This window comes from Nerophis ophidion, linkage group LG07 (assembly GCF_033978795.1).
Source record: "Nerophis ophidion isolate RoL-2023_Sa linkage group LG07, RoL_Noph_v1.0, whole genome shotgun sequence".
In the NCBI taxonomy this organism is placed as follows: domain Eukaryota; kingdom Metazoa; phylum Chordata; class Actinopteri; order Syngnathiformes; family Syngnathidae; genus Nerophis; species Nerophis ophidion.
In genome coordinates, this window is record NC_084617.1 from 34,603,783 (window position 1) to 34,618,183 (window position 14,401).

General features: G+C 39.3%; 2 protein-coding genes across 5 annotated transcripts in view; both read left to right on the forward strand.

Annotated features, from left to right (window-relative positions):
* si:dkey-32e23.4 (dynamin-1-like protein) overlaps positions 1-3,737 on the forward strand; it is a 36,544-nt gene extending 32,807 nt beyond the window's left edge. Inside the window, exons 13-18 of the mRNA XM_061906077.1 lie at positions 622-711; positions 786-884; positions 964-1,077; positions 3,195-3,304; positions 3,371-3,530; positions 3,600-3,737. Coding sequence (XP_061762061.1) covers positions 622-711; positions 786-884; positions 964-1,077; positions 3,195-3,304; positions 3,371-3,530; positions 3,600-3,656 — 630 coding nt within the window. The 3' untranslated portion in view covers positions 3,657-3,737. The remainder of the gene's footprint in view (positions 1-621; positions 712-785; positions 885-963; positions 1,078-3,194; positions 3,305-3,370; positions 3,531-3,599) is intronic.
* A 178-nt stretch (positions 3,738-3,915) lies between these two features.
* The window catches only part of disp3 (dispatched RND transporter family member 3), an 84,410-nt gene continuing 73,924 nt past the window's right edge, over positions 3,916-14,401 (forward strand). The window contains exons 1-4 of one of the 4 annotated variants that reach the window (XM_061906073.1): positions 3,916-4,065; positions 13,887-13,964; positions 14,064-14,193; positions 14,290-14,312. The gene's annotated coding sequence lies outside the window, so the exon portion shown is untranslated. The remainder of the gene's footprint in view (positions 4,066-13,886; positions 13,965-14,063; positions 14,194-14,289; positions 14,313-14,401) is intronic. The other 3 variants (XM_061906074.1, XM_061906075.1, XM_061906076.1) reach the window with 3 other exon arrangements.

The window sequence follows — 14,401 nt, forward strand, 5'->3', positions numbered from 1 at the left end:
ATGTCTCTGTGAGAAGAAGAAACAAGAAAGAGTGATAAAAGCCTGAAGTGTAATGCCCGCAGCTAAAAGCAACTGCCTGAGAACGTATACTCCACTATCACAATATACTAATTTTCTATATCGCACAGAGACAAACCCTCGATATATCGAGTATATTCCATATATCGCCCAGCCCTATGGCAAAATGTATATTACGACCTGGTCTGATCTGTCTCATATGCGGCAGAAACTTCAAAGCTTGTATTGGCTTATACAATCACTACAGAGTACATCACTCTTACGGACCATGGACCCCTATCAGCGAGCAACTGTACAACCCCACGTTCAAATCAAGAGTAAAATGATTAATTCAGTGTTCATATGTTAGTGACCCCTCTGTAGTAGAGTAGTTGGTCCCCCGAGGTCAAAAAGGTGAACCCGTTAAAGTACATCCACATTAAGACATGCTACTCTGTTACAGACAATCTTGCTTAAGTCATCTCAACCTTTTGTTTCAGCAGTGCTGTTTCGGTGTTCTAAGGCTTTTTTCGCCGGCTAAATATTTGGTGCATCACTAGTCAATAGTGCACAAAAACGACATGTAGCGGAAACTCTGCAACATCTGTCTCTATTTTTACCCAGGAGCTTTTGAGATTCCCCAAACTGCACGACTCCATTGTGGAAGTTGTGACTGGATTACTGAGGAAGCGCTTGCCGATTGCCAATGAAATGGTACTCCTCGTCTGTTTTACTTCCAAGCTTTAGTTACCAGACGCCTTTTTTTATGTACTGCTCTTGTGCTCCAGGTGCACAACTTAGTAGCAATAGAGCTGGCCTACATCAATACCAAGCATCCAGACTTCACAGATGCAGCACAGGTGTCAGCATCTGTCAACAGTCAGCAGGTAGTTCTTTAATTGACAGCTGCCTGACATTCAGACATTAGACCACCTTTAAACTGTCATTCTCCTGTGGGTTCATTAGGCAGAGACCCTTGATGGAAAGCGCTGGAAGAATGAGAAGGTTGTTGAGGAGAAAGTCCCAGCTGCAGGCTTTGGCAGTCCCAGCAAAGGCCAGCCTATTAACCTTCTTGACACAGTGAGTACCAGCAACAGGCTCTCTTTCCAAATGAGCCTTTTAATACACTCTTAACTCCAGCCTACTCATTCCTTCACAATGATATGAGTGAACAAGCTGAACACAAACAAAGCTACTAAAGTTGTCAGATAAATGTATATACTAGGGTTGTCCCTATACCAATATGTTGGTACCGGTACTAAAATGGATTTTAACATTTTTCGGTACTTTTCTAAATAAAGGAGACCACAAAAAATGTCACTATTGTAACAAAAACTCTTAGGGTACATGAAACATATGTTCATTATTGTAATTCAGTCCTTAAATAAAATAGTGAACATACTAGACAACTTGTCTTATAGTAGTAAGTAAACAAACAAAGACTCCTAATTAGTCTGCTGACTTATGCAGTAACATATTGTGTCATTTATCTACCTATTATTTTGTCTACATTATGAGGGACAAACTGCAAAAATGTATTATTCATCTACTTGTTCATTTACTCTTAGTATCTGCTTATTTTCTGTTTTAACATGTTCTATCTACACTTCTGTTAAAATGTAATAATCTCTTATTCTTCTCTTCTTTGATACTTTACATTAGTTTTGGATTATACCACACATTTGGGTATCGATCCGATACCAAGTAGTTACAGGATCATAAATTGGTCATATTCAAAGTCCTCAAGTGTCCAGGGACATATTTCCTGACTTTATAAACATAATGTGAATTTTGAAAAAAGATTTTGTGACGATAGAAAAATATCGATGTAATCATAGTAGTATCGACAAGATACACTCATGTACTCGGTATCATTACAGTAGATGTCAGGTGTAGATCCACCCATGGCGTTTGTTTACATTGTGACCCCGGTGAGTTATTGTATCTTCCTAGGGCAGGGGTCGGCAACCCAAACAGTTGAAAGAGCCATATTGGACCAAAAATACAAAAACAAATCTGTCTGGAGCCGCAAAAATTAAAAGCCATATTACATACAGACAGTGTGTAATGAGATATAAATTGAATTAAGAGGACTTAAAGGAAGCTAAATGAGCTCAAATATACTTACAAATGAGGCATAATGATGTAATATGTACATATAGCTAGCCTAAATAACATGTTAGCATCGATTACCTTGCAGTCATGCAGTGACCAAAATATGTCTGATTAACACTCCACACAAATCAATAACATCAACAAAACTCACCTTTGTGCATTCATGCACAACGTTAAAAGTTTGGTAAACAAAATGAGACAGAAAAAGAAGTGGCATAAATCACGTCCTTGAAAGTCGGAAAAATGTATACATGTGAACAAACTACGGTGAGTTCAAAGACCGCCAAAATTAGTAGGCCAAAACGGCGCTCACCAAATACTCGAATCAGTAAAGCATGTTTAATACAAACAGTGTGCTCTATGACAATTAGGGAGGTTTGTGTCATGTTTGTCCTCCTACAGAAACCATATTAAAACAAAACATATGTTTTTCCCCCCTCATCTTTTTTCCATTTTTCATACATTTTTGAAAAAGCTCCAGAGAGCCACTAGGGCGGCGCTAAGGAGCCGCATGCGGCTCTAGAGCCCCGGGTTGCCTACCCCCGTCCTAGGGTATGTAGTGAAGCATGTTTAGCTATTCCTCATCCTCCAGTGATAATGCTACATGTAAGAAACTTACTTTATTTGTCGCCATGGAGGCCATGATTAGTGATTTATAAGTAGATAAAACACTGAGGATGGATGTTAGCTGCTAGCTAGCTAGCCATGTCTTAAAGCACCTCTTCCTCAGGGTGTTACAGTGTTATAACTTCACATTTATCTTAACTTTTTACACCAAAATGCATCCATTGTTCCTTTTCTGTCTGCACACTGTGTCTGCTTATAAGTACTCTGTGTGTGTGCGCTGCCGAACATGCTCCTCTCCTCGTAAATCCAGCAATGTCACCACGTTATGACGCACCGTCATGCCATTTAAAAAAAGGAGGAGAGGGGGTACTTTTTAGAGGTGGTATAGTACGGAATATGATTCATTAATATCGCGGTACTATACTAGTACCGGTATACTGTACACCCTTACCACAATGTAATACAAGTATGTACTCTGGTTGGTCTTCCATCATATATTTATGGCTGTATTCTAGGCGGTCCCTGTGTCTCGCAAGCTGAGTGCGAAGGAGCAGAGGGACTGTGAAGTCATCCAGCGGCTCATCAAGTGTTATTTCCTCATCGTTCGCAAGACCATCCAAGACAAGTCAGGCACACGCGGACCCTGGTGATGTCGTGTGGCCGTACTCATGGTCTTGCTTTGTGTGTGCAGCGTCCCCAAGAGCGTCATGCACTTCCTGGTCAACTTTGTGAAAGAGCATCTCCAGAGCGAGCTGGTGGGTCAGCTCTACAAGCAGCCGCTGCTGCAGGAGCTGCTCATCGAGTCGCAGGACACGGCACAGCAGAGGACAGAGGTGGCCCAGATGCTGGAGGTGAATTTGGTGGACTACAATAAAACATTGGGGATTTATTTACATTAACTCTCTTGTTTTCTTTCTCAGGCCCTTAAAAAAGCCAATAACATCATCTCTGAGATCAGAGAGACCCACCTGTGGTAGCTAGAGGACACACACCGTCTTTGCCTGGACCTCGAGTGTATGCGTGCGTGCGTGCGTGCGTGCGTGCGTGCGTGCGTGCGTGCGTGCGTGCGTGCGCGCGTGTGTGCATGTGTGTGTGTGTGTGTGTGTGTGTGTGCGTGCGTGCGTGCGTGTGTGTGTGTGTGCAGCCCCACTGTCTCGTGGACCAATGAGCATAGCACATTTAGGCTCCACCCTCGATCTTAGCAGGGCTTCTCACTCAGGCCACATCACTTCAATGTGAACAAACTCCTTTTGTCATGTTACACGCTAACAACATGTGGAACATGTTTGTTTCCCGGCTGTCCTGCAGGTCCTTTTCATTCACATGCACTCCAGTTTGCTGACCAAGAGAAGAATCCTCCTGATTTTGTGCAATACCTAAAGGGAGGTACGTGCAGCTTGTTGACGCTGCGGCAGACGTAGTTTGGTTTTAAAGTATGCTACCTGCAAGTTAGTGATGTAATTGGTGCTCTTTGCTACCAAAGCTCAAAAGTCAGGGTTATGCTGGATCAAAAAGCCAGTGGATTTTTTTATGATATTATGTTTGCTGGGGGAGTTGATGGTACAGAACCACAAAGGGATGGTACAACTCTATGTATTTTATTATATATACAAAATATATATAATAATCCACAATAATAATATAAATCAACTAAAGAAAGGAGTGTAACCAAAATCCAAGAGTGGGTGGTGTTAGACTAGGTGTGGGAATTCCTTGAGTGTTTTAGCGTAGTGTTAAATCAAGAGGAGGAACAAGGCAAGAAGAAGGTCTGTGAGACAAGCGGGAGGTCCGTGAGTCTGAGAGGCGTCAAGAGGTCCTCGTACAAAGTGGGGGTCGAGGATCAAGGCAGGCAGTCCAAAGTCCCAAAGGGAAGTCGAGGCGCACAGCTCAATCATGGAAGACACGGGAAGCATACGATTACAAAAGATTACGTTCTGGCGACGGATAGCAGGTTGAGCAGGCTCTTGAAGGCAGGACCTCTTAATAGCGCCAGGTGCGTAGATTGCCGGTGAATGATTGCAGCTGGCGGCTGCTGCAGGGCGGACACACTTCCGGCGAGCCCCTGGAAGTGTGCGGCCGTGGGAGCGTCCCGAGGCGCGCTCCCGGAGGGCCAACTAGCAGAGCGCAAAGAGGAGGGCGCATTGGAATACGCCCTGCCCGTGACATATATTGTATAAAACCCAAAAGCAGTGAAGGTTTCAAGTTGTGTAAATGGTAATTAAAAATACAATACAATGATTTGCAAATCCTTTTCAACTTATATTCAATTGAATAGACTGCAAAGAAAAGATATTTAGTGTTCACTGTAAAACTTTGTTTGGGTTTTTTGCAAATATTAGCTAATTTGGAATTTGATGCCTGCAACATGTTTCAAAAAAGCTGGCGCAAGTGGAAAAAAAGAGTGAGGAAGTTGAGGAATGCTCATCAAAGACTTATTTGTAACATCCCACAGGTGAACAGGCTAATTGGGAACAGGTGGGTGCCATGATTGGGTATAAAAGCAGTTCAATGAAATGCTCAGTCATTCACAAACAAGGCTGGGCCATCACTTTGTCAACAAATGCCTGAGCAAATTGTTTAAGAATAACATTTCTCAACCAGCTATTGCAAGGAATTTAGGAATTTCACCATCTACGCTCTGTAATATCATAACAATTTTCAGAGAATCTGGAGAAATCATGGCATGCTCGAAAACCAACATTGAATGCCTGTGACTTAAATCCCTCAAGCAGTACTACATCAAAAAGCGACATCAGTGCATAAAGGATATCACCACATTGACTCAGGAACACTTTAGAAAACCACTTTGAGTAAATACAGTTGGTCGCTACATCTGTAAGTGCAAGTTAAAACTCCGGTGCAAAACCAAAGCCATTTATCAACAACAACCAGAAACGCTTCGCTGGGCCCGAGCTCACCTAAGATGGACCCAGGACTCGTTGGGAAGATTAGGTCTCCCGGCTGGCCTGGGAACGCCTCGGGATCCCTCGGGAAGAGCTGGACGAAGTGGCTGGGGAGAGGGATGTCTGGGCTTCCCTGCTTAGGCTGCTGCCCCACAACCCGACCTCGAATAAGCAGAAGAAGATGGATGGATGGAAGGTACATACAGGTTTTGGAGCAACATATGTTGCCATCCAAGCAACGATATCATGGACACCCCTGCTTATTTCAGCAAGACAATGCCAAGCCACGTGTTACAACAGCGTGGCTTCATAGTAAAAGAGTGTGGGTACTAGACTGGCCTGCCTGTAGTCCAGACCTGTCTCCCATTGAAAATGTGTGGTGCAATATGAAGGCTAAAATAGCAGAAGGGAGATTGTTGAACAACTTAAACTGTACATCAAGCAAGAATGGGAAAGAATTCCACTTCAAAAATGTGTCACCTCAGTTTCTTTACTGAGTGTTGTTAAAAGGAAAGGCCATGTAACACAGTGGAAAAAATGCCCTTTTTCCAATGTTTTGCTGTCATTAAATTCTAAGTTCATGATTATTTGCAAAAAAGTAAGTGTGAAAATGAAATATCTTGTCTTTGCGGTCTATTCAATTGAATACAAGTTGAAAAGGATTTGCAAATTATTGTATTCTCTTTTTATTTACCATTTACACAACGTGACAACTTTACTGCTTTTGGGTTCTGTAAGTAGCTGAAGTCAAAGGTGGTACTACCGGGCTGTACTCTTTAGGCCTCGGCTGACAATACATTTTGCTGGATGATATTTTTGTCCACAAACTGAAGATAAAAGATTATTGTCGGCATGTTTTCAAACCAAATTAATCAAGATTCTTTTCATATAATAATATTAATTGAATTCTCATTAATATATTTTTTACCATTGTATTTAGAAGGTCACAAACGTTTCATTATCCTAAATAAGTAAACAAACAATAAAAACAATATTTGTTATCAAAAATTCAACCATTAAATATTGAACATCTTGAAGCAGAGTTTTTTCCCACCATGTTGTAAAAATTGGGTTGAGTGTTTTGTTTTGTTGCCATCACTTTCCAACAAATTGGTTATAGTGGTTGGTTTGTCCGTCTCATCTTGAAGCCCAAATAATCCCTCACTTTAGCATTTGGCTTTGCCATCATATTTTGCTACCTTGCGGTGCATGCATCCTCTGTGTGTAAGATAGCGGTCACGCCTCCACCCACTGAGACAAAGATTGTGGATGACTGACAGCAGGCTTACTTCATTGAATTCTGCAGACAAAGTAAACAAACATTGTCATTTAACAATGACGACAAATGATGCCACTTTTAACCAATGCGAGAGCGTTCAAGAACCCAATTGATTTTGTAAGTGATAGCTGCTTGACATACTTCAACCGTGTCCAAACTTGTTTCCACTGAAGGCCGCAGACTGCTGTCATTTTCATATATTTTTATCTTTAAAACCAGTCTAAAGTTTTATCTTTAAAACCATACATTAAAAAAAAAACAGCTTGCATGTTAATTTACCTTTTTAGCGTCCAGGTTTCAACTTTCTCTCGTTACTTTACGCCTGTTTAAAAGTAATAATTAGCCTTTTTAAAATGGCCACACTTTAAACACACCTGGACTACTTGGTTTGTTGGTCTACATCACAGGTGTCAAACTCAAAGCCACATCTGGCCCGCCACATCATTGCATGTGGCCCGCAAAAGCCTGGGAAAAGTGTGTGTTAATAAAATACTTTATTTTAATTTTTTTTATTAAATGGAAATAATGATTTCAATTTTGACAGGAAAAAATGTGTATCTTTTAAACGTCATTATCTAATGATGGCAAATATTACATTATTATATCGTGTATTAAAAAATATGTTAGTAAAATATTTGCTTGTCACCTTTACGTATGATATATCCATTCAATTGTACATGAAAAAATATAATAATCAAGTGCATACGCAATAATTTGAGGTGATTACAGGTACACATTTATATCAAGACTGTCAAACTATTTATTTTGTTTGATTAATCACATGTTATTGCCCGCATTCATCATTTTAATTATCTTTTTTCAAAAGTGGCCCTATGAAGGCAGCCATTACTGCGATGTGGCCCTTACTGAAATGTTCTACATGATGTCCGAGCAAGAGCTCCATTGATTTTGTTCAGTGTTAGAGATGTGAGAGGGAGCTAAAGTCGAAGTTTTTGGTTGATTAAGCTTTTTATTTATTTATTTATTTCTATTTTTTCCCACAAATATTAATGTTTTTAAATAGGCATTAACCTTGCTCTAACAAGTAGTGTAGTTATATGGACACTGTACTTTGCATCTTTACAATCAAAACTTCATTTTTTAGCATCTAAGGCAGGAGTCATTAAACTACAGCTACTACTACGGCTCGCCAGCGTCCAAAATCCGGCCCGCGGCAAGTCCCAATTTGAAAAAAGAAATTCTAAATGTTTTTTTTTTTTCAATTATTTTCAAAATCTGTCCTTTCTAATCCATATTCTACTGCTTGTTACTCTTGGGGTCTCCTAGCCACTCAGGCAAATTGTATTGTCTAAAAATGCATTTTCCCATCAATAACGTGACATCATCGCACTCGGTATATATATATATATATATATATATATACATATATATATATATATATATATATATATATATATGTATATATATATGTATATATATATATATGTATATATATATGTATATATATATATATATACACAGTCAGGAAAAAAAGTATTTGAACACCCTGCTACTTTGCAAGTTTCCCACTCAGAAATCATGGAGGGGTCTGAAATTTTCACGGTAGGTGCTTGTCCGCTGTATGAGAGTTAACCTAGAAAGAAAAATCAGAAATCACAATCTATGATTTTTTAACAATTTATTAGTGTGATACAGCTGAAAATAAGTATTTGAACACCTGTTTATCAGCTAGAATTCTGACCCTCAAAGACCTGTTAGTCCGCCTTTAAAAGTCCTCCTCCACTCCACTGTATTATCCTGAATCAGATGCACCTGTGTGAGGTTGTTAGCTGCATAAAGACAACTGTCCACCCCATACAATCAGTAAGACCCAAACATTCAGCATGGCTAAGAGCAAAGAGCTGTCCAAAGACACCAGAGACAAAATTGTACAACTCCACACGAATGGAAAGGGTTACGGAGAAATTGCCAAGCAGTTTGGTGAAAATAGGTCCACTGTTGGAGCAATCATTAGAAAATGGAAGAAGCTAAACATGACAGTCAATCTCAAATCGGAGTAGAGCCCCATGCAAGATATCACCTCATGGGGTCTCAATGATGCTAAGAAAGTTGAGGAATCAGCCCAGGACTACACGGCAGGACTTGGTCAATGACCTGACAAGAGCTGGGACCACTGTTTCCAAGGTCACTGTTGGTAATACACTAAGACGTCATGGTTTGAAATCATGCATGGCCCGGAAGGTTCCCCTGCTTAAACCAGCACATGTTAAGGCCCGTCTTAAGTTTGCCAATTACCTTTTGGATGATCCAGAGGAGTCATGGGAGAAAGTTTTGTGGACAGATGAGACCAAAATTGACCTTTATGGTCATGATTCCACTATGCGTGTTTGGAGGAAGAAGAATGATGCGTACCATCCCAAGAACACCATTCCCACTGTGAAGCATGGGGGTGGTAGCATCATGCTTTGGGGGTGTTTTTCTGCTCATGGGACAGGATAAGTGTACTGTATTAAGGATAGGATGACTGCAGCCATGTATTGTGAGATTTTGGCCAAAAACCTCCTTCCCTCAGTCAGATCATTGAAGATGAGTCGTGGCTGGATCTTCCAACATGACAATGACCCAAAGCACACAGCCAGGAAAACCAAGAAGTGGCTTCGTAAGAACCATATCAAGGTTCTGGAGTTGCCTAGCCAGTCTCCAGACCTAAATCCAATTGAAAATCTTTGGAGCTGAAAGTCTGTGTTACTCAGCGACAGCGCAGAAACCTAGAGAAGATCTGTGTGGAGGAGTGGGCCAAAATCCCTCCTGCAGTCTGTGCAAACCTGGTGAAGAACTACAGGAAATGTTTAACCTCAGTAATTGCAAACAAGGGTTACTCTACCAAATATTAATATTGCTGTTCAAATACTTATTTTCAGCTGTATCACACAAATAAATTGTTAAAAAATCATAGATTGTGATTTCTGGATTTTTCTTTTTAGGTTATCTCTCATACAGTGGACATGCACCTACTGTGAAAATGTCAGACCCCTCCAAGATTTCTAAGTGGGAGAACTTGCAAAATAGCAGGGTGTTCAAATACTTATTTTCTTCACTGTATATATATATATATATATATATATATATATATATTTTTTTTTTTTTTTTTTACCCAATGCGGCCCCTCAGTCAAAAAAGTAAAAAGTTTGGGGACCCCTTATCTAAAGTATCTAGCGATTAGTGCTCTAGTTGCCAGCTAGCGAGTAACACTGCGATACAGTATTATTTGAATATTTTAGCATTGCTTGAAAACACATTCATAATTTTATACGGGATATATAAGTTGAGCTGTCCATCAGTTTGAGGGATTTTGTCTGGATGTTGCAGACCCCTGTTTTAGGGGCATCACAACATTTGTTGATGGTTTATTTTGGGGTCTTAACCTTTTTGACCTCAGGGCCCAACTTTTCCACTCAAATATTAACAGGGAATAATGAATGAGTAAGCTCACTGTGGATTTTAATCGTATTGAATAATTTTATGGGACCTACTTACAGTTTAAAAAGATAATCAACTGTCAAAATATATGGAAGCATGTGCTAATCACAAATATTATTATCAAGGCTTATATCAGGCTGATTTGTAGTGCTAAAATAAATACATTCAAACTAAATTATTATTAAAAAAAAAATTTTTTCAATAAAATGTAAATGCAAATGAAAGAATACAGCTGGACCAGTTTAGTCTTAATTTTTGGGCTTAAGAAACTTCTCTTTGACTTTAACTTCAGACTCATTGTGTTTGTTTGATATTGTCATTACTGCCACAAGTGGTGGAAAAGTGTATTACAGCTGAATAATATATATTTTTTTACCCTATGGTGACAAAACACTTGTTTTATTTGATAGACGATGCAGAGCAAGAGTATGTGGTCACAGCTCTTTTTACTTTGCCCGAGCAAGAACCCTATTGATTTTAGTGTCAGAGGTCACCTCGGAGAGGTACCTGCTCTTGTTTGTCTGTAATGGAAGGATTTCAGAAGAGATTCTTCATGTTGCTGAGGTCATTTCTCAAGCTTTGGGAGATATCACTGTTTATTATTATTATTATTATTATTATTATTGTTGTTTTGTCAAAGCAAGAACCCTATTGATTTTTTTATTATGTCTAATCTCAGATGATGCAGCCGGGTCAAAGTTCACATCGGTACAAGCCACCCTTAGTCATGTGATCAGTGTAGAAACTAGGAAGTGAAGGCTTTTAAATGTTACACATTTTGAAAGATACTTATGGGAAACAATAGAGAATATAAAACAACTTCCTGCATGTTGCATATGTGTCCCCAATACTGTGAATATTGTGTGGCTGGTGTCGTGCAAGGACCATGCTGGGAATACTGGTACTTTTGGAGTATAGCTGGAAGTGGAAAGCCATTTTTATAATCAATTTCTTGTATCCACAGTGTTTCTTCTGTATTCAGTGTGGCCCTGATACTAATACTTAATTTAATAAAAAATAAGCCTTAAAAGAACATCTTCATATCAAAATCAGGGAGCAAAAAAATGCTAAACAAGTATGTGTCGGGTATGCATATATGAATGTGTGTATTTTCTATTATTTAAGTGTAAATTATTCCTACCTACTGCCTGTGAGTTCCTGCCTGCCAATATTTGTGATAAATGTTTGACTCTCGGAGGCCATTAAAGCCTAAATGAAGAACACAGAATAGTGTTTTCTTTTTTTATGTTCGCACCTGCAGTCACATGTTGCATTAATATTCCTCGGTAAGACATTTTGGCGAAAAGATCATTACCAGGCCGATATGAGAAACTATGAGGTCATTCCGATAACAATACAACTAGCTCCGACTAGGGTTGTACGGTATACTGGTACTAGTATAGTATCGCGGTAGTAATGAATCAAAAATATACTTTGGTTCCCAATTTATTCATTTTTTTAACGGGCATGACGGCGCGTCGTCACGTCGTGACATTGCTGGTTTTATGAGCAGAGAAGCATGTTCGGCAGCGTACACACACAGAGTACTTACAAGCAGACACATTGTGTAGACAGAAAATGAAGAATGGATGCATTTTGGTGTAAAAAGTAAAGATAAAGGTAAAGTTGTAACTGAAACACCCTCAGGAAGAGGTGGTTTAAGACATGGCTAGCTAGCTAGCGGCTAACATCCATCTGCAGTACTTCTGAATCACTAATCCTGGCTTCAATAGGGACAAATAAAGTAAGTTTCTTACAAGTACCATTATCACTGTAGAAAGATTAATAGCTAAACCTGCTTCAATACACAACCAAGGAGGATACAATTGCTCATCGGTGTCACATTGTAAACAAATGCCATAGGTGGATCTACACATGACATCCACTATAATGATACCAAGTACAAGATCGTATCTAGTTGATACTACTGTGATTACATCCATATTTTTATCGTCACTTTTTTAAAAAATTCATATGTTTATAAAGTCAGCAAAAATGTCCCTGGACACATGAGGACTTTGAATATGACCAATGTAAGATCCTGTAAGTACTTGGTATTGGAACGATAACCTAATGTATGGTATCATCCAGAACTAATGTCAAGTATCAAAGAAGAGAAGAATAAGTGATTATTACATTTTTAACAGAAGTGTAAATAAAACATGCTTAAAACAGAAAATAAGCATATGTTTACAGTAAATGAACAGGTAGATAAATAATCCATTTTTACAGTTTGTCCCTCATAATGTAGACAAAATAATAGGTAGATAAATGACACAATGTATTACTGCAAAAGTCAGCAGACTAATTAGGAGTCTTTGTTTGTTTACTTACTACCAAAAGACAAGTTGTCTAGGACTAAATTACAATAATAAACAGGTTTTTTATCTACACTAAGATTTTTTGTTACAATAAAGACAATAATGACATTTTTTGTGGTCCCCTTTATTTAGAAAAGTATCAAAGTATTCAAATATAGTTTGGTACCGGTACCAAAATAATGGTATGGGGACAACCCTAGCTGCAATTAATCAATAAATACAACTACAATGAGACGAGATGACACCTACTGTGCTTGCTGGAGGTGTGTTAGGGTGAGTAAACCAAGCGCTCCTAACTCTGCCATAAACCTCCCCTGAGCTAGTTGGCAATTGTTTCAGAGGAAGACCTTTTGCCTTTGATTTGCGCCAAATGTTCTACAAACATCGAGCATCAACACAGCAAAACTTATCAGCCACTGAAAACCCTATCAAGACGCCTGCTACTAAAGAAGCTAGCTGCAAAGAAAAATGTGCACAAACTATAAATCCAAATTAAAAAAAATACTATACACCAAAAATGGTGTGTTGAAACTTCAGTGTTGAAGGGGAACATTATCACAATTTCAGAAGGGTTAAAACAAATAAAAATCAGTTCTCAGTGGCTTATTTTATTTTTCGAAGTTTTTTTCAAAACTTTACCCATCCTGGAATATTCCGAAAAAAGGCTTTAAAGTGCCTGATTTTCGTTATCTGCGAAGCCACCGTCCATTTTCCTGTGACGTCATCCAGTGCTGCCAATACAAACAACATGGCGGATACCACAGCAAGATATAGCGACATTAGCTCGGATTCAGACTCGGATTTCAGCGGCTTAAGTGATTCAACAGATTACGCATGTATTGAAACGGATGGTTGGAGTATGGCGGCAGATAGCGAAAACAAAATTGAAGGAGAAACTGAAGCTATTGAGCGAATAGCTATTGACGCTATTTGGCCATGTCTGCCTTAGTATCGCCGGTAAAATGTGCAGACCAAACGATCGGGACTTTTGCATTGACACTGGAGCAACTTAAATCCGTCGATTGGTAAGTTATTGTTTGGCATTAAATTTGGGAAACGCTGGATGCAAATACAGCTACAAATGTACATGCAGCTAGCCTAAATAGCATGTTAGCATCGATTAGCTGGCAGTCATGCCGCGACCAAATATGTCTGATTAGCACAAACTCACCTTTGTGATTTCGTTGACTTTATATCGTTGGAAATGCATCTGCTTTGAGTGTCGCAGGGTATCCATTCATCTCTGTGCCATGTCTGTCATAGCATCGCCAGTAAAATGTGCAAACCAAACGAGGGACTTTCGCACCTCTTGACACTGGAGCAACTTAAATCTTTCGATTGGTAAGTATTTGACTATTTTAACTCATAGTGATTCAAATTGAGATGAGTGTTGGGGGTATTTAACAGGATTAGTCAAGTTTAAAAATATTAACCCTGTAGAATGTTGCCCCTGAGGTTAGCACGGGGAAACCCCATGCATTATCAACCATGGACGGCTGGGCAGTGCCTGAAAAGCTGCAGCCTGGCGCCATGGCTCCCACTAACTACCCTCTGTTGCAAGTCTTGAGATGTATGTTGTAATATGTATATGTGCTTTTCTATGGAGATTTTGTCCCACTCTAGATTGTATTTTTTTACTCATCCTTCCCCTTGCTGCTTTCACCAGAGATGGACACTTGAACACAGGCGGTAAGTACAAATAAAACCTGCTGGAACAAAAAGACAATGATTGAAATAGTAATAGTAGAGGGTAGTAGTGTGTAAAGTGCAATAGATAA